A 25,312-nucleotide genomic window follows, 5' to 3' on the forward strand; every position below is an offset into this window, starting at 1 on the left:
ATATGTGTATACATCTGATTATAACTATTTAAAATATTTTTGTTTCTTTTATAAATGGTCAATGATTAATATACTAATTCCAGTGCATCCATTTCCCTGAAGTGAAGAGTGGGTCAGTTATCAATTGGAATGTTGTTTGTAATAGTATAGAATAGTTCCCTCATCAAAAAATAAAATAAGCACAGTTAATAAACTAATGTGGTCATGTAGTGAAAAGGGATAGTATAATTTAATTGAATAGTCTCAGGGAACTGAAGTCTTTACTTTTGACAACCTCATTAAAAATTATAGCATATATTCTTTTGATTGCAAAAACAATGTTCAGTGTAGAAAAAGTTAAAAGAAATAGCAAGAAAAAATTGTACCTCTGGTTTAGCTATTCAGCAATACTAAAGTGACAGTCTGTATTAACTATTGGTTTTAGACCTATAGTCTTTTTTTTCTGTGATATATATATTACTGTATATATTAATTATATGGTAGCTACTCCTTGACAAATAAGGGTCATATTGGGCCTAATGTAAAACATTTAAAATTTTTATTATAAGTACTTTTAAAATTATACACTTATGTTTTCTTGAAAATACACTTTCTTAGTGTCTTAAGATCAGTATTATAATCATTTACATTTGTACCATAGTTGTCTGCCATTTTGTTTGTCTCCTCTGGTGTTAATCTGTCTCTTAATGTTAGGACCCTGCCTCTTCTCCATTCTCTTATTTTGTGGCTCACTTGTACAGTGATCTGATTTAGTGTATAACTGAGCTTTTAGGAATTTTGTAGTCAGTAAGATTTACAGAGAGATTTATTTAATGAATAAAGAGCATATATTTTTTTTTTTTTTTTTTTTTTTTTTGGGTTTTGGGTTTTTCTCCGGTACCAGGAACCGAACTCACGACCTTGCGCTTGCCAGGCAGGCGCTTTTGCCGCTGAGCTAAATCCCCAGCCCAAGAGCATATATTTTGGAGGGATTTGTGGTTAATTGTGGTCAGTCACTTCATGGAAGCCAGAAAAACTTTCCCTCTTCCCCAGGTATCCACACTTGCACCTGTGAACATGTTATCTTTCATGCTCTAGTAGTCTGTTCTCCATTTCTATAATAAAGTACATGAGCCTGACAAATTTATAAATTAAAGAGATTTATTTAGATAATATGCTAGTTTTGAAAGTTCAAGAGCATTGCACTAACTCTGGTGAGGGCCTCGGTGGCTGTATCATATCATGGTGGAAGGCATCATGGTGAGATTGTGCGCAAGGAGAGATCACACATAAAGACTAGAAGCCAGAGAGTAGAGAGGGGCTGGACTTGCTCTTTTGTAACAATTGACTGTCTCAGGAAGTAACTACTGTGCCACTAGAGCTGTGTTAATCTTTTCTAAGGGTGGGACCCCTATGACCTCTGATTAGGCTTCCCTTTTTTACTGTTTTTTCTTCTTTTTTAATTGACAAAAATTTGTCTAGCATGATGTTTTAAAATATGTATAATCATAGAATGGGTAAGTTTATATTATCTTACATACTTTTTATTTATTTATTTTTGGTTTGCTTTGTTTTCTTTATTTTAAAGAGGAAAAAACAGTAAAAACAATACAGAATTTCAAAACAAGATGATAGGAAAATAGCAATGGTTATCATATTGTGTATTGTTATCTTCAAAGTAGTTGCTCACATTACCAGATATGGGCATGCAGACAAAATAAGCATGAACTGCTCTTTTCAATGAACTAATAGAAATTAGTAGTAAAATTATTTTAGCTGTTTTTTTTGTGTGTATATATATTTTTTCCCTTCCTTCTTTTCTCTTTTCCCCCATTCCAGTTGTTCTTTCCTTTTAATCAGTTTCTTTCCCTTTCAAGATACCTGTTGTACCTTTTGGATCTTATTTACACTTCCAGTTTTTTACACTAAGGAGACAGTGTGATGTTTACACATGCAAGTCTGATTTATTTCACTTACAAGTATGGTCTCTAGTTGCACCCATTTACTTATAAAAGTCTCTAGTTTATTTCTTTATAGCTGAGTAGCACTCCATAATATAAAAATATCACATCTTTTTTAATCCTTTCCATGGTTGATGGGCATTTGAGTTGTTTCCAAGATCTAGCTATTATAAATTGTGCTGCTATAAACATGAGTGCACATACATTGCTGTGGTATGATACTGAGTGAAAAGACAACCCACAAATTGGGAAAAAATTTTAGCCAACTGTCCCTCAGACAAAGGACTTCTATCTAGAACATACAAAGAATTAAAAAAACCTTAGGACCCCAAATTCAAATACCCAATCCAAAAATGTGTATCTGAGATGAATACACACTTCTCAAATGAAGAAATACAAATGACGAATAAATACATGAAAAAATATTCAACATCATTGGTCATTTAAGAAATGCAAATGAAAACAACACTGAGGTTTCATCTCACCCCAGAGAGAATAGCTGTCATCAAGAAATCAACCAATAACAAATGCTGGCGGGGCTGTTGGAAAAGGAACCCTTCTCTACTGCTGGTGGGAGTGTAGACTGGTGTGACCAATGCGGAAATCAGTGTGGAGATTCCTCAAAATACTAGGAGTGGAGGTCCCATTCCACCCAGCTTGTCATTTATTTGTAGTGAAAATATTTAAAATCTATAATCTTAGTAAATTTCAAGTATAAAGTACATTGTTTATTAACTATTCTCACCACTCTTCTATTTTTTATTAACTCATTAATTGTAATCATTGGTGGGATTCACCTTGTGATATTTGCGTACAGGCATTTATGTTTTATCTCTTATAGGTTTCATCACCTCTCACATCACCATAGATTTTCCAGTTTCCAACATGAACCCTTAAAGGACCAACTCAAACCATAGCATATGGTAAAGGACTTGGAAGTTGTGATTAAATTAAGAATCTAGAGATGGAGAAATTATCTGGTGTGACCAGATAATTACCATAATGACCAGGATAAGAAGACAAAGGATGAGAAGGAAGTAACAGAGATTACAGTGATAGTTTTGAAGCAGGTAGAACAGGCCATGAGCTGATGAATACAGATGCCCTTTAGTAACAGAAAGAAGACATTGCCATGGTTTTCCTTGAGAGTTTGCTGGTGGAACGTAGCCCTGTTGACAGCTTAACTGAGGAATCTCTAGACCAGTGGTGGTGAACCTATGATGTAGGTGCTGCCATGGGCTGTTTATCATTAAAAGATCTAAAAGGTTCTCCATCACTGCTGTAGACCATAAGGCCTTTAAGGTTTCTGACCTGCAGACAACCAGATAATAAATTTGCATTAAATCACTAAGGTTGTGGTAATTTGTTTCAGCAGTAATAGGAAACTAATATCTCCCCAGTGGCTCAGCTCTGTTCTTTGTGTTTCTAAATCCAATACACAGTATAGACCATGCTAAGAAAACATAAGAACGTATGAACTAATAAATACCGACTTGAATGCCTCACTTTTTAAACTTATCGTATTGGGGTTGTATCATCATTGGTGAGACTGAAATTTCCGGGCAGTAGTTAAAAATAAAGCTTTTCTCTTAAATTTAGAGGGATTAATGACAGATATCTCTTGGTTAATTAAAACTAGGGTATTTAATGTCTCCATTTAATTAAACATTACGTATGTATTTTAGGGTACTCTTGTAGAACCAAAAGTGAAACACTTTTTAAAATGGAAAAACTTACTTTAATACTGAATTTTCTCAAGTGTTACCAGTAAGTGGCTAGTAGCTTTAAGAATGGCACTTGCTTATTGTCTGCTGGGGCATAATCTTTTTTTTTTTTTTTTGTCTTTTTGAGACAGGGTGTCACTGTGCAGTTCAGGCTGGCCTTGATCTTGTTGTGTAGCCCAGGCTGGTCTCAAACTCGCAACGATCCTCCTGCCTCAGCCTCCAGAGTGCTGGGATTACAGGTGTGTGTCACCACTTGGGGCATAATCATTATTAATAGCTTTTGATGGAAAAGTGGCTCCTAACACATTCTCCCTGAATATTCTAAGCAGAAAGTTCAGTGTCTATAATCATCCTCCATGCCAGTGGGATTCTGTCTGCTGAAGGAAGTGATGAAATGCCATGGTGTCATCTTGGCTTGACTTCTCTTCCTGACAGTAATGGCTTGTGTCTACTGTCCTGGTGTGATAGACCAGTAACCCTTTCTTAGTGATGTATTTGTGAGAGGGCCCCTTGCTTGGAACCCTTGTGTATTCTTCTTTTTACTCAGGAGTCTTTCAACACTTTTCTTACCTGGTATTTGAGTCCACAGTTGATTAGAGGTGGCTTCCTGGAAGCTTGGGGAGGGGACACATAAGCCCTTTACTCAGACATTAGCAGCCTAAAACACAGTTGAAAACCTGAAGGATGAACTCTAAGGATAACATGCTGTGAGCACTCTGGGATCAAGAAGAGGGCCTGAGCAGCTGCTGACACCTCTGGAGGTCATAGCATCATAATAAATATGATTGCTAATAGCCTGGATATGACCATATCTCTTGTGGTTCATAAAGGATGGGGGGAAGTGTCTTAACATGTTTATAAGAAACTTTTTATGTTTAATAATTAGTTTAAATACGTTGTTGCTTTGCTTAAGGTTATACATTTTAGCTTTCTGTGAGGGCTCAATCCCCAAAGCTGAGGTGTCAGTACATAGTGTTCACTGGTCTTCACTGTAAGCCCTCAAAGATGACTTGAACTTTCTTTCTTTAGCAGGCTTAGGTAGAGAAAGAAAACACAGTGATTTGTTTTCTCTTGGAAATGTGTGTGTGTTCGCACATGTGTGCATCCAGCCTGCTTATTTGACTTTTTGGCTTTGGTGTTTCAATGTTTGATTCATTTTTCTGAGCTCTTACTGAATGCTGTGGCTAGAGTTGCATCGCCTACTGAGACCTAACACAGCTACTGGCAGTTTGAAATTGACTTAAGTCCAGGTAAGCAGACTATTTGTGATGACATTTTGAAAGTTCTGGTGTCTGTGGAGGCTTTGGTGAGGTGGGAGCTGTCCCCAGGGAAAACAGCACCCATCCCATCCTCAGGTGAGCTTTACAAGGCCGTTCAGCAGAGGGTCCTGCAAGCACAGAGGCTTCATGGTGGGAAAGGGCATGATTTATTTGGAGAACATCAAGAGATGAGGTGATCAAAATGAGGTGATCAGTGCAGAGTAGACAGGAAAGGGAGGGGGATCAATTGGAAGGTTTGTAGCTAGTGACTTTCTGTTCCTGAGGAGTTTCTGGCCCTCTGAGTATCTGTGACTTATGGTTTACTTCTGTGTCCTTGTTTTGTTCTTTGTATGATCGTCGGGGCTGTCTGTTTCCAGGAGAGTCCTTCTGAGGACTAGATCAGAAGATACAGAAGCCTTGAGAGTAGCACCTGGAATTAAGTATTCTTCTGGTCATACCTTCCTTTCTGTATTCTCCTTGGTACCTTTGCTGACCCGCTGTGGAACTTTCATAAAGCCAGACCCAATTGGCACAGATGCCAAGGAGACTCCAGGACTTTGATGGGAAGGGGCTGTCTTGGGAGTACCCTGAATAACCACATTTGGTTTGCTGCTTTCTTGAGAGCACCACACCCTAAATCCAGGTCAGTTCGGATCCATGTCTGGTTCCATGTTCCAAGCTAATTTGTTTTATGCAGAACTTATTTTAATACTCCATAGGTTATCTCTTCACCTCAGAGATTAAGCAGAGCACTCCTCTGGCAAGCATGGGAGGAAAGGAGGAGGAGTTGTTGGCCAGCAAAAACAGAGTAGAAAAGAAACTTGTGCACAGCCAGTACACCACGTCTATTCCACAGAGGTTTCTCAATCCCAGAGATCCAGCCAGGGCTTTTGGTAAGGATTGAAGGACTGGTCTTTGTGTTAGATGTTTGTCTTGGTCTCCTTCACACTTTTTCCTACTCCCTGTTCTCTCTTGCCTTCCCCTGCTTCTCCTAGCTCATTAAATCATAAGAGGAAAGGTAAGAACCCTATCTGAAGAGTCACCTGCATAAAAACTACGTGAAAATATCAAGACCTTTCTAAGGACAGGGACTTTCTCCCCAGAGCTGCTGGGCTGCTGGTTTTCATGTTGTGGTTTGGAAGCAGGGGAGCATACTGGCTGCTCAGGCTTTCCATTGCTGCAGCTTGTGTGCTCCTCAGGAAAGACATTTGTGAAAGGACAGATCAGGAAACTCCACTTCTTAGGTTTGCTGGAGAGTTCGTGGTTTAGGGTCTTTTCCTTTTCCCTCAGGGCGTAGCAGAGGTAGGAGGAGCTAGTGGACCTGGGTAGGTTTGTTGAACTTGTGGGGCAAATGCTATTTATGTGTGCTTTAAAGACACTTTGAAAGGGGCAAATAGCTTTTCCAATTCAGCAACTTAGGTATAGAATGCAGATTGTACATGCAGTAATTTTAACTTGGGTCTGGCGTGACTCAACATTCTTTAGAGTTTCCTGAAACTTCTCAGACCCTTTAATTACAGAGTGCTGCATTCCTCTTGCTTTGCATCCCCTCAGCACAAGGCACATGTGTACATGTCATAATATTTAAACATCTTGAGGGCTCTGCACTACAATTTGGATGGAATGTCAGGAATGTTTTGGGGGGAAATATTTAGTTTATGAGTATCCTTCAAACCTATAGCTTTGGGAACTGTAACTTAGGATGATTGCTTAATCAGTTGCAGTCAGCAGTAAATAGGAAAATGTGACTGCCCGGTGAGAAAGCAGTAATAAGATTAACATGTATGTATTTCTTAATCCTGGTGAGCTCAGCACACCTTCATTGGAAACTTTATTTAAAAACAACAGACACAGTCTGCAGTTCTAATGTCAGGGGTGTAGGAGTTGTCTTTGGCTGAAGTTTCCTTCTGTGTTGCCTCAAAACTTTGAAATATGGGCTGTAGTGTGATGCCCGCATGTGCTTTTCCTGGCTTCCTGGGCTTGTAAGGTTGAAGTTCTCCAGGTTGGCCAAGCCGCATGATGAACTCTTGGAGCATGATAGGCGGGAGGCGGCAGCAGGCGTGGCCAGGATGACTGGATTCTGGTGTTGAAACAGGATGAAGTAGAGCTATTCGAAACAGATGCGGACTGACTTGTTTCAATTGATCCCGTCTTTGCAGGCTGCTTTTCAATGTTAGAACTGCTTCTTACTTTGGCTTGTATGTTTATCTTTCCCTTAACTTTCTAGCCATAATATATTTGAGTCAGCAGAGCTTAGAATTTGTGCCTAATTTGTGCAAATGCAGTTTGTAAACTTAAAGGTTAGGGAGGTTATGTGCCAGTAGGTAATTTAACTTAAACCAGACTCTGTATTTCCGAGCCTGCACCCATTTGACCAGGAATCACGAAGGCAACTGCTAATTTAGCATCAACAAAACTTAAACGGAAACAAATGGATGACAAGTGCAGTTTCCAGTCTACCACATGCTCTTAGTCATGGAGCCTTAGTCACCTGTGTTTGTTAAATGTTTCATGGCACCATTTCCGTTTTGGGTTTTTTAACGGTTGTGCTCTTCTCCCCAGGATTGAATCAGGGGCAGTCCATCCTTGGCTGTTTAAACAAATTTATTGAGACGGAGTCTTTCTAAGTTGTCCAGGTGGGACTTGAATTTGCCATCCTCCTCCCTCAGTCTCCCTGAGTGCTGCAATTATAGGCGTTGGTCTCTGTGCAGGCTTTGTTATTCTTTTTGTACGGCGATGATATTTGACTGTGGTCATTTTCACCACCCAGCAAACACTTCACCCTTTTCTCATTTTCTTTACCTTTGTCTGTTGTTGCTCTGCATCCAGCTTATTTGAGATTTGCCTAAGGTGTAATCAAACAGTATTATTTCTGCTTCCTAGACTAAGTTTTCTGATAGGCACTGAGTCCAGATTCTTTCATCCAGACTGACAGCTGTGAATACATAGTTAGATTGCAGAGATTTGCATAATTTTATTGGAAGGAACCTTTGTCTTCCTACGGGATCTATCAAAGTACCTGGCTCATAGAAGGCATACCTGTTGAATTGAATTGATATTGTCATTGCATTATTTTTATTGATGATATTATCGAAAGCCAGGTTTAAGGATATTGTTTATAAGCTAAAATATATTATTTCTCTGGGAGTTTCATTATTATTGCTTTTTTACATGTGGAGATTTTCAGTATTTTTTATGGAAAAAAGTAAAACAAAATTTCATAATAAAATAGAATAACAATAACTAATACGTTGCGTATTATTAGCTTTAAAGTAGTTACTCAGAGTACAAGACATGGGCCTAAAAAATTCTCCAATTGATATCAGCACAAACCTTCCTTTTCCATGAACTGAGAGACACTAGTAGTATAACTGACTTGCATTTCTTTCCTTTTCCCTTCCTTCCTGTCCCCTTTCCCCTATCCTAATTCCTTTTTCATTTTGAACAATTTTGGGAATTTCATAATTAAGCTAATGTGAAAATAATATTGATGTAAACATATTTTGTTTAAAGTGGTGATTCTTAATATATGCATAAAATTGGAAAGTACCAAAGATTTTCCTTTAAATATCTCTGTCATTTATGGCTATATTAAGTATGTGTATATATGGAGTATGTATATAATGTGACTATATTAAGTATATATGTGATACTGTTTTATATATATATATAAGCACATATTTAAATATGTAGAGAAAATTGCTAGCAGGAGAAAATACCAATAGAGATTATATCTACGAGATGGGATATATGAGAAAACCAAATGAGAGGAAAATATACTACCCTGTTGGTCCCCTGCCATCAAGGAGGGGTAATGAATATGTCAAACACTTTTCATTGTCATTGCATATGCTTTGATATCATCATTTTTTGTTATGTCATATTCAGCCATATAGATTTATGCTTTAGTTTGGTTATCCCAGGGATGAGAGAGATTTGGTGCTCACTGCTGATAATTTTTAATTTTTATTTATTTACTTTTTCAGGGCTGGAGTTTGAATCCAGGGCCTTTGCCCACCAAGTTACATCTGCAGTACTTTTTGCTTTTCATTTTGAGAGAGGGTCTTGCTAAGTAGTAAGTTGCCTAGCCTGGGCTCAACCTTGGAATCCTCCTGCCTCAGCCTTCCAGAATGCTGGGATTACAAGTATATGCATACATACCTATGATACATTTTTCAGTATTAATGAAAGAAATTCAAAGCAGATAATTCATATTCAGCCTTGGATTCGGTATTATCTGAAGCTTTACCTCAAACAAAATACATAATACCTTGAAGTGGCTTGAACTGTAGATGCTGCACATTCTTCCTGCTCGGTTGTCTTCTTCTCTGCCTCTTCTCTTGTTTCTCCTGCTCTTTCTGCAGTTGTAAGGAGAGCTGTCCTACTGGTTGTGCAGTGATGCCTGAGTTGAGTGACCTGCTCTGGCGTTGGGTCCAGTTTATAGCACATGATTTAGTGGTTAGTTTCCCTACTTTTCCTGCTAGATTCTTCACATAGGGCAACTAGATTCCAAATGCCATTCAATAAAAAGTCAACTTTGGCCTTTTTCATTACTGAAGATCTTGGCTTTGCAGAAATCTTGTAGCTTTTGAGCCCCTTCTCGGCTGCTCTTCACCATTAGCTAATAGTGTTTGAAGAGAAGGAATGGTGTTTCTGAGGCTGAGATAGTGGGAAAGAGCTTTGGAGCTCCTGTACCAATGTGTCATGGTTTGCAGTTACTTGGTTCTTTCTGGTGGGGCTCAGTAATGTAATAACAGATGTAAGGGCTCTCCGTTTCCTCCTCCAAAGTGTTGCTACCAGGCAGTGCATAATGACAGAAGCAGACCTTACTGAATTCTGTCTCCTTTGCAAACACTTTTTTTTTTTTGGTTTTTCTCCGGTACCGGGAACCGAACTCACGACCTTGTGCATGCCAGGCAGGCGCTTTTTGCAGACACTTTTTAATGGAAAGGATTGTGTGGCTTTTCTGTAAGCCCAAGGAAGACCTACCTACCCACCTGTGTGTGTGTGTTTTTTTTTCTTTGACAGCTTTCACAGTCCTGTGCATGAGATGTTCATTTGAGGCAGAAGGGTACTTATTTAGTCAGCTTGGTAGACTTCAGTCACCTATCTGAATTGAAACCCTCAACCTAGGGTCCCTTCCAAAAGACTGGCTTTTCTGAGGTGATAGAACCAACTGACATGCATTTATTGTAGAAGCTGAAGTATTTTGAAGATAATTACAGACAACACCACAGGAGAATGTTTTGCGATAGTTCTTGTGTATGAGAATAATATTGGGAGATGAATTTGGATACAAAAATGTTGAAACATACGGAGCATTTTTGTGGTCGATGAGAAAAATTGGAAACACATTCGATGTTAAGACTGTCCTGGAAAATCTGGGGCACATAGTTGCCAGAGAACAGGCTCTTTAATTTTTTTTTTTCCATGGGCTGATGCCACCTGGAAGTAAGATAAAAACACAGAATGCAGCCTAGTAGTTTTTCTTTTCATAATACACATGCACATTAAAATACTATATGTAACAGTCTGAGTCTCCACCCTCTGTGTGCCTGGTGTGGACAGGAGATCCTGACCCAGAAGGCCCATGAACTGCTAACACCGGGTTCACGTCTGGGCCCTCCCTGTGCGTGCCCTGCGCCACCTGAGGTACTAGAGGAGGCAGTCCACAAACTGCTGGCACCGCTGTTTGCGTCTGGGCTTTACTTGCGCCCTGACCTGCTGGAGGTCACAGACACGGGAGGTCTGTGATCACCACCAGTACAACCTGCATCTGGCTCCTGTGTGCTCCCTGAGGTGCTTGGAAACATGGAATCAAGTGAGCCACGAAGTGTTGACCCTGTGATTTGTGTCTGGATTCTGCCTGTGCCCTGAACTGCTTGGGGACACAAGACCACTGGTCCATGATTGCGACACCAGTGCAGCCCCCTTCTGGGTCATACTCATGCCCTGAGCTGTCAGGGGACACTGGATCAGACAGTCTGCCATCAGCTGACATCACAGTTTGCGTCAGACCTGGGAGAACTAGGTACACTTCACCATCTGCCGGAAGACCCCAGAGTAAGCAGCACATTTCAGCAGACACTGAGGGGCAAGCCTGACCAACAGGAAAACTAGGGACACTAGCAACCTTGGCTGAGCTGCCAGGGAAGATGGAGACTGAGCGTTCTGCCTCTGGCATCAAACATGACAAGATGAAGGACTAAAACCCAATCTCAGAACTCCACCCCACTCAGAACAAGTCCAGGAGAAATCAGCATAGGAGAACTTGGTAACACACACATGAAATTGTTGAAATGATTGCAATAGAAGTAAAGAAACAACTCTATCAGGCCATAGAAGAGATCAGATCAGAAATAATCTTTCAGATAAAAAATGAAATGACAATAATAATGAAAGAACTGCTCAGCACATCTAAAGAAGAAATATATGAAAGAAAGATGAACATAGGCTAATGGATGGAAACATTAAATAAACAACATAGGACTGAACTAGAACGCATGAAACAGATTCAAAGAGACATCCAGGAAATGAAAACTTCCATTGAAAGCTGGCAAAACAACTTGAATGAAGCTGAAGATAGAATTTCAGATCTTGAAGACAGCATGGCAGCTAGCAATTGTGAGAGAAAGGATCTCTTAAAATCAGCAAGGAACCAGGAAAAGTCAATTCAACAGCTGCAAGATGAGGCAAAGAGGAATAATGTAAGACTAATAGAAGTCAATGAAACAGCAGGAGGCAACACAAATGACATAAAAAGAATATTTGCAGAAATAATAGCAGAAAATTTCCCAGGCATGGAAACAGAATGTGATATACAGGGAAATGAATCATATAGGACTCCCAACTACTCATAACCAAAAATAAAACTACACCCAGACATATAATAATCAACATCCAGGATCTCCAGCCAAAGAACAGAATATTAAAAGCTGCTAGAGAAAAGAAACAGATCACCTATAAAGGAAAGTCCTTCAGAATCATGGCGGACTTCTCAACACCGACCATCCAATGGAGGTGAGCTTGGAGCAAAGTATTACAGGTCCTGAGACAAAACAGCTTCCAACAAAGGTTGATGTATCCTGCCAAACTGTCCTTCAAATTCAGTGGATAAATAAAATATTTCCATGACAAAGAACAACTGAAGAACTTCATGAGTGCCAAACCATCCTTACAAACAGTACTAAAAGATATTCTAGACACAGAAAAAAATGACCACAATTTGAAGAACAAAAGGAATCCTCAAGCAGAGCAAGCAATTAAACAGGTAGAAAAAGTAGAACACCAAGAGCAAGTAAATAATATGACAATGATAAGCCAACACATATCAGTTATAACCATAAATGTAAATGGCTTCAATTCACCAGTCAAAAGAAACAGACTGGCAGAGTGGATTGAGAAACAAAATCCAATGATATGCTATGTACAGGAAGCACATTTTACTTAAAAGGAAATCCACAGACTGAAAATCAAAGGATAGAAAACAATTCTTCATGTAACAGGAACCCAGAAAAAAGCAGGTGTAGCTATTATGTTTGCAGACAATGTAAACTTCAAACCGACAACAATCAAGAGAGATAAAGAAGGTCACTACATACTTGTTAGAGGAAAACTGCATGAGGAAGAGATAAAAACCATAAACATGTATGTACCAAATATCGGAGCACTGAACTATATAAGATAAATCTTAACAGACACAAAACCCCAAATAATTAATAACAGTATTGTAATAGGGGACCTCAATACCCCTTTGACACAAAGAGATAGATCAACTGGACAAAAAGTCAGAAAAGAAATAACAGATCTTAACCAAATCTGTGAACAAATGGACTTAGTAGATGTATACAGGGTGTTCCACCCCACAACATCAGAATACACATTTTTCTTAACTGCAAATGGGACTGTCTCTAAAACAGACCACATTCTAGCCCATAGAGCATACCTACCTAAATGGAAAAGAAATTATCCCATGCATATTATCCGATGACAGTGTAGTGAAATTGGAAATTAACGACAAAAGGAACTCCAAAAACTCCATAAATACTTGGAAATTAAACAGTAACCTCCTGAACAACCAGTGGGTCACAGAAGAAATTAAAGAAGAAATTAAAAAATACAAACAAACGAAAATGTAAATACAACTTACCCGAATCTGTGGGATGCAATGAAAACAGTCCTCAGAGGGAGATTTATAGCAGTGAACTCACACAGAAGGAAAACAGAGAACAAATAAACAGCCTAATGCTGTACCTCAGACTCTTAGAAAAAGAAGAACAAGTCAAGCCCAAAGCCCAAAGAAGGGAGGAGATTATAAAGATGAGGGCAGAAATTAATGCAATTGAAATGAAGAAAACCCTACAAAAAATAAATGAATCAAAGAATTGATTCTTTCAATGAATAAATTAAACCCCTAGCCAGCATTACCAAAAAAATAAAGAACTCAAATTAATGCAGTAAGGAAGGAAAAGAATGAAATTACTACAGATCCTACAGAAATTCAGAAGATCTTTAATACCTGCTTTGGAAATCTTTACTCCTATAGCATATAAAACTCAGAAGAAATGGACAGATTCCTAGATATGTACAAATTACCAAGGTTGAATCAAGAAGATATAAAAGTTGTGAACAACCCAGTATCAATTAATGAGATTGAAAACATGATTAAAAACTTACTGACAAAGAAAAGCCCAGGCCCTGATGGATTCACAGTAGAATTTTACAAGAAATTCAGAGAAGATTTAATACCAACACTCCTCAAACCTTCAATGAAACTGAAAAGGAAGCAGTTCTCCCTAACTCATTTCTGGAGGCAAGTATTATACTGACACCAAAACCAGAGAAAGATCCAGTCAAGAAAGAGAACTACAGACAAATCTCCCTAAAGAATATAGATGCAAAGATACTCAATAAAATACTGGCAAATAGTTGCAGCAAATCATCACAACCAAGTTGGATTCATTCCAGGAATGCAGGGATGGTTCAATATTTGCAAATCAGTAAATGTTATACACCATATCAATAGAGCCAGAGACAAAAACCACATGATCATCTCAATAGATGCAGAAAAAGCTTTTGACAAAGTCCAACATGCACTCATGATGAAAACTCTACAGAAAATAGAAATAAATGGTCTTTACCTTAACCTGATCAAAGCCATCTATGACAGTCCAACAGCCAACATCATTCTATTTTTTTGTTTGTTTTTTTCTCATACCAGGAATCAAACTCACGACCTTGCGCTTGCCAGGCAGGCGCTGTGCCACTGAGCTAAATCCCCAGCCCCTGCCAGCCAACATCATTCTAAATGGATAAAACCTGAAAGCTTTTACTTTAAAACCAGGAATGACAATGATGTCCACTGTCAGCATTCCTAATCAACATAGTTCTGGAAGCATTAGCCAGAGCAATTAGACGAGAGAGAAATAAAAGGAAAAAGGATAGGAAAGGAAGAAGTAAAATTATCATTATTTGTAGATGACATGATACTTTACATGGAAGACCCCAAAAACTCCACCAGAAGACTCCTTGAGTTAATCAACAAATTCAGCAGTGTAGCTGGCTACAAAGTCAACACCCAAAAATCAATAGCATTCCTATACACAAACAACAAATAGACTGAGAGAGAAATTAAGGAAATCATACCTTTCACAGTAGTGTCCCAGAAATTGAAATGTTTAGGAATCATTCTAACAGAAGTAAAAGATCTCTTCAGTGAAAACTACAGTACTCTGAAAAAAGAAATCGAAGAGGATTTCAATAAATGCAGACATATTCCTTGCTCCTGTATAGGAAGAATCAACATTGTGAAAATGTACTACCAAAATTGTTGTACACATTCAATGCAATTCCCATTAAACTACCATTAGCATACCTCACAGATCTAGAGAAACATTCCTTAAATTCATCTGGAACCAGAAAAGACCCAGAATAGCAAAACCAATCCTGGGCAACAAAGACAAATTAAGTGAAATCACAATCCCTGACTGGAAATTTTACTACAAAGCTACTGTGATAAAGTCAGCATGGTACTGGCAAAAAAACAGACCTGAGGATCAGTGGAACAGACTGGAAGAAGCAGCCACAATCACAAACACACTTAGCCACCTAATATTTGACAAAGGGGCCAAACAAGTTCACTGGAAGAAAGATAGCCTCTTCAATAAAGTGTGCTGGAAAAACTGGCTTGCCATGTGCCAAAGAGTGAAAATAGACCCAAGTCTATCACTATGCACCAAACTCAAGTCAGAATGGATCACACATCTCAATATTAAAACAGAAACTCTGAATCTATTGGAAGAGAAAGTAGGTAAAAATCTTGAAGACATAGAGATAGGCAGAGAGTTCATGATTAAAAACCAAACTGCATGTGAAATACTTCAGAGAATCAACAACTTACTGAAAAGTTTCTGCACATCTAAGAAATCACCAGCAGAGTAAAAAGAAAACCCACAAATAGGGAAAAAATTGTAGCTGACTGTCCCTCAGACAAAGGTCTTCTATTTAGAACATAAAAAGAATTAAAAAACACCAGTGTCCCCCGCTGCCATTCAAAGACCCAATCCAAGAATGGGCAGCTGAGATGAATACACACTTCTCAGATAAAGAAATGCAAATGGCAAATAAATACATGACAACATCATTAGTCATTCGAGAAATGCAAGTTAAAACAACATTGAGATTTCATCTCACCCCAGTAAGAATGGCTAGCATTAAGAAATCAATCAATAACAAATGCTGGTGAGGCTGTGGAGAAATAGGAACTCTTTTCCAGTGCTGGTGGGAATACAGACTGGTGAAACCACTGTGGAAATCAGTTTGGAGATTTCTTAGCAAACTAGGCCTCAAAGTCCCATTCAACCCAGCTATTCCCCTTTGAATATTTTCTGAGAAGATGTAAAAATATCGTATCACAGCAATACATGTGAACCCATGTTCATAACAGTGCAATTTATAATTGCTAAATTGTGGATGCAGCCCAAATGTCCATCCACTGAGGAATGGATAAAAAATTGTGGTACTTTTATATAATGGAGCATTACTCAGCCATAAAGAAAGATAAACCCGAGGCTTTGACAGGTAGATGGTCATAACTAGAGACCATACTTACAAGTGAAATAAACCAGACCTCCATATACAAGCAACATATTGTCTCACTAGTGTAAGAACCTGAAAGAGTGAATTAAAATGAGGAGGTATGATAGACATTGTGAAACAAAAGGAAACTGCTCAAAAGTAAAGAGTAACTGGGATGAGGGAAAAGAGAAAAGAAAGATGGGGAAATTATATATGTATGTATATACAGGATAGCTAATGTGGTTGTACTACTGACTTCTATTACTTTACTGAAAGGAACAGTTCATGATCACGTATTTGTACAGTCTTGCATGTCTCTATTTGTTCTCCAGAGAAACCACTTTGAAGATATCAATAAGTAATACAGCAATCATTAATTTCCTACCACTTTATCTGTAATTCAGTATTCCTTGCATTGTTTTTATGCTATTTTGTAAATGGATGTCTCTTAAAAAAATAAATAAAATAAAATACTGTATGTTAACACACAGACACACACACATACACATATATATAAGAAAGCATGCACATGTCTTTTCCTTCATTAACAGTTTTTGGACATTTCAGTCTTAGGACCATTTTAAATTTTATTTATTTATTTAAAAGAGAAAAATCAATAAAAGCAATGACACACAATTCCAAGACAAGATAATAGGAAAGTAACAATGGTTCATACATTGAGTATTATCTGCAAAGTAGTTGCTCAGATTATAAGAGGTAGGTATGAAAAATTGATGAAACAATATAAGCAAAACTTTTCTTTTTAATGAAGTAAGAGAAAGTAGTAGTATTATCCTCACTATCTTGTATAAGTGTGTGTGTGTATATATATATATATATATATATATATTTTTTTTTTTTTTTTCCCTTTTCCCTTTCTTCTTTTCTCCTTTCCCCTATCCCAGTTTCTTTTGCCTTTCCGTAGTTTCTTCCCATTTCACAATATCTGTTGTACAGTTTGGGTCTTATTTTCTCTTTAAGCTTCTCATACTAAGGAGACAATACAATGTTTACACGTGAGACTGATTTATTTCACTTGAGTATGGTCTCTAGTTACATCCATTTACCTATAAAAATCTCCAGTTTGTCCTTCGTTGTGGCTAGTAGTCCTCCACTGTATAAAAATACCCTGTCTTTTTTATCCATTCCTCCATTTATGAGCATTTGGGTTGTTTCTAAGATTTAGCTATTACAAACTGTGTTGCTATAAACATGGGTGCACATATATTCCTATGGTACAGTGTTTTTAATTTTCAGAAGATACCCAGAAGGGGAATAGTTTTTGAGGAATCTCCACTCTGATTTCCACGCTGGTTGTACCAGTGTACATTGCCAGCAACAGTAGAGAAGGGTTCCTTTCCCCCCAGGCCCGCCAGCATTTGTCATCGATTGATTTTGTGATGACAGCCATTATTTCTGGGGTGAGATGGAATCCAGTGTGGTTTTAATTTGCATTTCTTGAATGACCAGTGATGTTGAACATTTTTTCATATATTTATTCACCATTAGTATCTCTTCTTCTGAGAAGTGTGTACACATCTCAGATGCCCATTTTTGGATTGGGCCTTTGAATTTGGGATGTCTGATTTACATTTTTAAAATGTTGATCTCTGAGACAGCAGAGTCTGCGAGAGGAGTGAGTTCTGGGCTTCCGCTATTATCTCTGGGATGGCAGGGCCCGTGAGAGGAGTGTAAGGACATACACCTTTGCTGGGTGGACTAACTGGAACCCCGAGACCTCAGACCTAGGACAGCAGCTGGGCCCCAGGTGCACATGCATACTTGCCCACATAATAAGCCTTTGGAGAGTGGAGTAATTAGTGACACTGGCAATGTGGCAGTGTCTGAAGTAGCAGCAAAGAGCCAGCAGAAGGCCAGTCACAGCCTCCACATCTGGAGGACAAGATCAGCTCCGTACCCAACACATTTCTGGGATTAAATATGAACACTATCACAGAATTGTAAACATCAGAGATATTTTACTGCTTCAATTCTCCCTTGTTTGTCTGAATGCCTGTCTCTTTTCTTGTCTGGTTGGATGTCATCTTGTTTTCTTTTGTATTCTGTAGTTATTTTTGTATTTGGGTGTTTTTAGTTTTTTTCACTCTTCTCTTTTTTTTTTTTTTTTTTTTTTTTTTTTTTTTTTCTCCGGTACCGGGAACTGAACTCATGACCTTGCGCTTGCCAGGCAGGCGCTTTTGCCGCTGAGCTAAATTCCCAGCCCCACTCTTCTCTTTCTCTGATTCCTTTTTCTTTCTTTTTCATTCTCTTTCTTCCACCCTTTTTCAGTGTTTTTCTTACCTTTCCTTTTAGTTTTCTTCTCTTTCTCTCTTTCCTCAACTACTTATTGAATTTAAACTTTCAAGTGAGTAAACATTATCTCTAGCATTTCTGATTACTCCTTCATATTCTATTTTATTCTTTCCTTCCTCTGTTCTCCACAGAAGGGTAAAATTACCCCACTAAGGAGAAAGTTACTGTGTACGAAGTGCACGTATATGTTTGATTTTGTTACATAATTTTAGAGTTTGCTCCCCTGGTTGGATGTAACAGGTTAATGGTTACCATAGTTTATCAGTAGCTAAGCTATACTTGAAACTGTTATTACTAACTGTACTACTTTAGCCAGGATGTCATATGTGTTATAAATAATTTTACTCCCCTGTATGACAACACTGTGATTGCCTGAGGACATAATTAGCACCACAGACCAGCACCACAGACCAGCACCAGAGGATTAGGAGCTGAGCCAAATAGTAATTTGGTATCCTTTACAAATTGGGAAGGTAGGTCTTAGGGTAGCTATAAGAAGCCACCTGTGTCTAGAAGACATCCCTGAAGTACAAGCATACTCTAGGGAAACCTCAATATTAGTCATAAAACTATATAAGAAATTGACAAGAATCACCATAGAAAACGAAATAAAATAAAAAAAAAAATAGAAAATGACAAGATGCAGAAGCAAATGCAGCCCCAGACCCCCAGGCAACCCAGGACAAGCCCAGAACTCAAGGAGATAGATGAAATTGGAAGTCGTACAGTGTAACTTTCTGAAATAATAGCAACAGAAGTGAAAAAACAAATGGAAAAGGCTATAGAGAAAATAATCTCTGAGGTACAGCAAGAAATGATACTTAAAATCAAAGACATTAGTGAAGACACAGATAATAGATGAGCTTAGAAAAATGATGGAAACAAAAAATGCCCAACATACAAAAGAAATGGAATACATTGAACAGGTCCAAATAGAAATCCAAGAGATTAAAACCTCTGTTGAAATTATATACAACAGATTGGATGAAGGAGAGGATGCAGTTTCAGACCATGAAGACAGAATTGTAGCTAGTGATCATGAAAAGAAAGATATCTTAAAAATAGTAAGAGAACGTGAAAAATCAATGCAGCAGCTACAAGATGAAGCAAAGAAGAATCACTTGAGATTGGGGTCAGTGAGAAAGCTAAGACAGCACAAGTGCCATTAAAAAAAAAAAAACAACTCCACAGAAATAATGGTGGAAAATTTCCCAAGCATGGATAAAGAATTTGACATAAAAATAAATGAAGCATAAAGAACTCCAAACAGCCATAACCAAAACTACACCAAGACATATAATAATCAAGATTCCAGAAATTGAGAACAAGCACAGAATACTAAAAGCTGTTAGAGAAAAGAAACAGATCGCCTCTAAGGGAAAGCCCATCAGAATCATGGCAGACATCTCAACACAAACCCTTAAGTCAAGACGAGTTTGGAGTGAAGTATTTCAAGTGCTGAAAGAAAACAACTTCCAATCCAGATTGTTGTAACCTGCAAAACTATCTTTCAAAGTTAATGGAGAAGTAAGATACTTCCATGACAAAGAACAACTGAACAGATTTACTGAAAGAATTACTGAACAGATTCATGACCACCAAAGAAAAGAAGAAAGGGAAAAGGGAAAAAAAAAATATATATATATATATATATACACACACACACACTTATACAAGCCAACTCTCCAGAATACTGAAAGATACCTAGAAAGAGATAAAAATGACCACAGTTCCAAGAACAACAACACAAACAAACTACCAGGCAGGGCAAGCAATTAAATGGAGGGGAAAAGCAGGTAACCAATAGCAGGAAAGCACCATGACAAAGATAAGCCAATATATACCAGTTATAACTGTTAATGTAAGTGGCCTCAATCCACCAATTAAAAGAAACATACTGACAAAGTGGATCAAGAAACAAGATCCAACTTGTATATATGCTATATACAAGAAACACATTCAATGCAAGAATAAATTCAGACTGAAAATCAAAGGATGGAAAACAATCTTATGTGCAAGAGGAAACCAGAAAAAAAGCAGGGGTAGCTATACTATTTGTAGACCATGTCAACTTCAAACCACGAATTATCAAAAGAAGTAAAGAAGGTCACTACATACTTATTAGGAGAAAACTTCAAGAGGAAGAGATAAGAATCATAAGTATATATGCACCAAATACAGCAGCACCCAACTATATAAGACAGTTATTAGTAGACATGAAAGATCAAATAAGCAATAACACAATTGTAATGAGAGACCTCAGTACCACATTGTCACAGATAGATAGATCTTCTAGACCAAAAAAAAAAAAAAAAAAAAAAATCAGCAAAGAAATAACAGAACAGGACCAAATTTGTGAACAAATGGACTTAATAGACTTTTATAGCATGTTCCACCCAACAACATCAGAAGACACATTCTTCTCATCTGCACATGGGATGTTTTCTAAAATAAACCATATACCAGCCCACAGAACATGCTTAAGTAAGTGAAAAGGAGTTGAAATTATTGTATGCATGTTATCTGACCATACTGCAATGAAATTGGAAATTATTGACCAAAGAAGCTGCAAAAACATAAAGACATTGAAGTTAAATAATACCTTCCTGAACAACCAATGGGTCACAGATGAAATAAAGAAAGAAATTAAACAATATGTACACTCCAATGAAAATGCAAATACAACTTACCAAAACCTGTGGGACACAATGAAAGCCATTCTAAGAGGGAAATTTATAGTGGTGAATTCTCACATCAGGAAAACAACAAGTACAAATAACCTAATGCTTCACCTCAAGCCTGTAGAAAAAGAAGAGCAAGTCAAGTCCAAAGCCCAAAGAAGGGAGGAAATTATAAAAATCAAAGTAGAAATTAATGCAGTTGAGACTAAGAAAACAATGCAAAGAATTAACGTATTGAAGAGTTGGTCCTTTGAAAGAATAAATAAAATTGCTAAGCCCCTATCCAACATTATGAAAAGAAAAAACCCCGCAAATTCATGCAATGAGGAATAAAAAGGGTAAAATCATTACAGATCCTGTGGAAATTTAGAAGATCATCAGTACATCAAAAATCTTTACTCAAAATTTGCTCAAAATTAATAGGATGGAAAACACAGAAGAAATGGGCAGATTTTCAGAAACATATGAATTAGCAAAGCTTGATCAAGAAGTTATAAAAATTCTGAGTAACCCAATATCAGTTAATGAGATTGAAAACGTATTTAAAAACTTACCAAGAAAGACAGGCCATGATCCTGATGGTTTCACTGCTGAATTCTACAAGAAATTTAGAGATTTAATGCCAATACTCTTCAAATTCTTCAATGAAATTTAAAGAGAAGCAGTACTTCCTAACTCATTCCTGGAGGCAAGTATTACCCTGATACCAAACCAGAGAAAGACCCAACCCAAAAAAGAGAACTACAGGTCAATCTTCTTAATGAACAGAAATGCAGAAATTCTCAATAAGATATTAGCAAACAGAATTCAACAAATCATCAAGATTATACACCATGACTAGATGGGATTCATCTCAGAAATGCAGGGATGCTTCAACATACGCAGATCAATAAGAATAATACACCATCTCAAGAGAGTCAAAGACAAAAATCACATGATCATCTAGCTGCAGAAAAAGCTTTTTGATGAACTCCCAACACTCATTCATGATAAATAGCCTACAGAAAATTGGACTAGATGGTCTTTATCTCAATCTGGTAAAAGCCATCTATGACACACCAACAGCCATCATCATGCTAAATGGACAAAAACAAAGCTTTCACTCAAAATCACGAACAAGGCAAGTATGTCTACTGTCACCTATTCTGTTTAATACAGTTCTGGAAACATTAGCCCTGAGCAGTTGGACAAAAGAGAGAAATGAATAAGGGTAGCAAAGGAAGAATTTAAACTATCATTATTCACAGATGACATGATACTCTGTGTAGAAGACCCCAAAATCTCCACCAAGAGACTCCTAGAGTTGATAACAAAATTCACTTGCGTGGCTGGATACAAAGTCAATACTCAAAAAGCAATAGCATTCTTGTATACAGACAACAAACTCATTGAGAGAGAAATTAGGGAAACCACACCCTTCACAATAGCATCCAAAAAATTCAGTACTTAGTAATCATTCTAACAAAGGAAGTGAAGGATCTATATACTGAAAATTACAGTACTCTGAAAAAGGAGATTGAAAAGGATATCAGAAAATGGAAAGATAGTCTTTGCACATGGGTAGGAATAAATAGTATAGTGTCAGTACTCCTGAAAATCATTATACAGATTTAATGCAATCCTGATCAGTATACCATTAACATACCTCAGAGAACTTGAGAAAACATTCCTAAAATTGATCTTGGAGCAGAACAGGCCTAGAGTTGCAAAGGCAAGTCTGGGCAACAAACGCAAGGTGGGAGGCATCACAATCCTTGACATGAAATTATACTACAAAGCTACTGTGATAAAATCATGGTACTGGCAAAAAACATACTTGAGGTTCAGTTGAACAGATTAGAAGATGCAGACGCAACTACAAACACACTCAGCCTCCTTATCTTTAACAGAGGCTGAACATGATCACTGGAAGTAAAATAGCCTCTTCAATAAATGGTGCTGGTAAAACTAGCTTTCTACATGTTGAAGACTAAAATGTGATCCATGTCTGTCATCATGCACTAAACAAAAGTCAAAATGGATTAAATGTATAAATATTAAAACAGACACACTAAATCTACTGGAAGAGAAAGTAGGTACAAATCTTGAAGACTTAGGAGTAGGCAGAGACTTCATGAACAAAACCCAAACAGCATGGGAAGCACTTCAAAGAAGCAACAACTTGGATCTCATCTTATTAAAAAGCTTTTGCATATCAAAAGAAATCATCAACAGAATGAAAAGTCAACCCAGAGTGGGAAAAAATTTTAGCTAACTCATCAGACAAAGGACTTATATCTTGAACATATAAAAAGAACATGTAAAAATCTGAAAAAAAAAAAAAAAAAAAAAAAAGTCTCCTAATTCCAAAACCCAATCCAAAAATGGGCATCTGAGATGTGTACACACTTCTCAGATGAAGAAATACAAAAGGCAAATAAATACATGAAAAAATGTTCAATATCACTGGTCTTTTGAGAGACGCAAATTTAAAGAACACTGAGATTCCATCTTAGCCCAGAAAGAATGGCTGTCATCAAGAAATCAACCAATAACAAATGCTGGAGAGGCTGTGGGGATAAAGGAACCCTTCTGTACTGTTGGTGGCAGTGTACACTGGTGCAACCACTGTGGAAATCAGTGTGGAGATTCTTCAAAAAGCTAGGGTTAGAGATCCCATTGGACCCAGTTATTCCTCTTCTGGGTATTTTCCCAGAAGAATAAAAATGTCATACCACAGCAATATATGTGCACCCATCTTTATAGCAGCATAATTTGTCATAAGAACCCAAATGCCCATCAACCGAGGAATGGATAAAAAAGATGTGGTATCTTTATATAATGGAGTACTACTTAGGTATAAATTAGGGTAGACTTGAAACTTATATAGGGAAATGGATGCAACTTGAGTCCGTATTCATAAGTGAAATAAATCACTCTCACTTGCATTGTTTCCCTAGTGTGACAAGCTGAAAGAGTAAATGAGACCCAAACTGTACAATAGATCTTGTGAAATGGGAAGAAACTGAAAAGGAAAGAGAAACTGGGCTGAGGGAAAAGAGAAAAGGAAGAGATACAGAAAAATAAAAAAATAAATGTAATTGCTAGTTGTTCATTGAAAAGTTTATCACTATATTGTTTGATCGGTTTTTCATGCCTGTGTATTGTAATCTGAGCAACTATTTTGAAGATAACGATACTGTCCTACAATCTCGTTTTGAAATTTTACACCATTGTCTGTATTGTTTTTCTTTTTTCTTAAAATAAGGAAAATAATGAAAATATTAAGAATCTCAAGTGAGACTTCCATTTGTGTAGGGTCTATTGATACTATATTATTGGTTGAGAAAGTTTAAATATATTTATGAATATACTTAGACATAACATCAAACCCATTTCATATTAGTAAATTTATTTTTTGCACAAATAATTTGATATTTTCCAAAACAAAATTCAGTGAAAGGAATGTAATGACATTACATTTCATGTTTCATGTTTTTTGAAGACTTCCATGGTGTCTGGTGTGCTTAAAGACTGAGGGTGCTTATGTCTGTCTGTGCAGTGCGTCTGTTCTGCTCGCATTCTTCGTGTGGCCTCTGTGAGCCTTCACTGTACGCTTGTGAGAGTAGGATCATGAAGACAGACAAGACGTTTGTGTAGCTTAGTGGTAGACCAGTTGCCTGGCACATGAAAGTCTCTTAGTTTGGATCCTGCCACTACCAACAAAAAAAAGTGACTATTTTTAGGTGTAGGTCCTCTAAAGAATATAAAGGACCCAAAAGGTGCTTGGATGATACTTTGAGAACCACTTCTTCATACTTTCAGAAAGTTCTTTGTCCCCCCTTGTTCAGTCTCCTGCTAACCTTGAGAAATACGGATCATCTTCACTGTGCAGTTGAGGTAGACTGGGATTCCTGAGGGCCAAGCCTTGAGGATTGTGCAAGTCTCTCAGCCACTGATGCAGCCAGTGTTTTAAGTGAGGATCTTCTGATGCCCTGCTTATGTGCTTGTTCGTTTTCAAGGTATAGCACTGTCTTTACAAATAAGTATTTACTGTCTCAAAATTTAGGCAAAGTGAACCATTTGTCTTTTATTTACCTATTTTTATGTTTTTTTTCATTGGTGGGGATCAAACTAAGACATTGTTTTTGCACTCCCCCCCCAGGACATTGCTGTATTTTAGTTTTCATCGGTAATATTGTAATGTTTGATTGGCTTTTATGATAGTAATAAGTGGTAGTGTTCATGTTTTTTGTTGTGTGCTTTATGTAGATCATTTGGGCACAGTTAGTTGTATTTTCTCATCTTCTGTGGATTACATTTCACATTCTGGAAGGGCA

General features: G+C 37.5%; 1 protein-coding gene across 2 annotated transcripts in view; it reads left to right on the forward strand.

Moving 5' to 3' along the window:
- Bicc1 (BicC family RNA binding protein 1) overlaps nucleotides 1-25,312 on the forward strand; it is a 284,711-nt gene that overhangs the window by 42,866 nt on the left and 216,533 nt on the right. Inside the window, exon 1 of one of the 2 annotated variants that reach the window (XM_005385916.2) lies at nucleotides 5,675-5,816. The exons of the other annotated variant lie outside the window; for it this stretch is intronic. Coding sequence (XP_005385973.2) covers nucleotides 5,690-5,816 — 127 coding nt within the window. The 5' untranslated portion in view covers nucleotides 5,675-5,689. Of the gene's footprint in view, nucleotides 1-5,674; nucleotides 5,817-25,312 lie in introns of those variants that run through there. 2 annotated transcript variants of the gene reach the window in all.

The sequence above is a fragment of the Chinchilla lanigera genome, unplaced genomic scaffold (genome assembly GCF_000276665.1).
Source record: "Chinchilla lanigera isolate Chin_1 unplaced genomic scaffold, ChiLan1.0 scaffold00024, whole genome shotgun sequence".
Classification (NCBI taxonomy): Eukaryota; Metazoa; Chordata; class Mammalia; order Rodentia; family Chinchillidae; genus Chinchilla; species Chinchilla lanigera.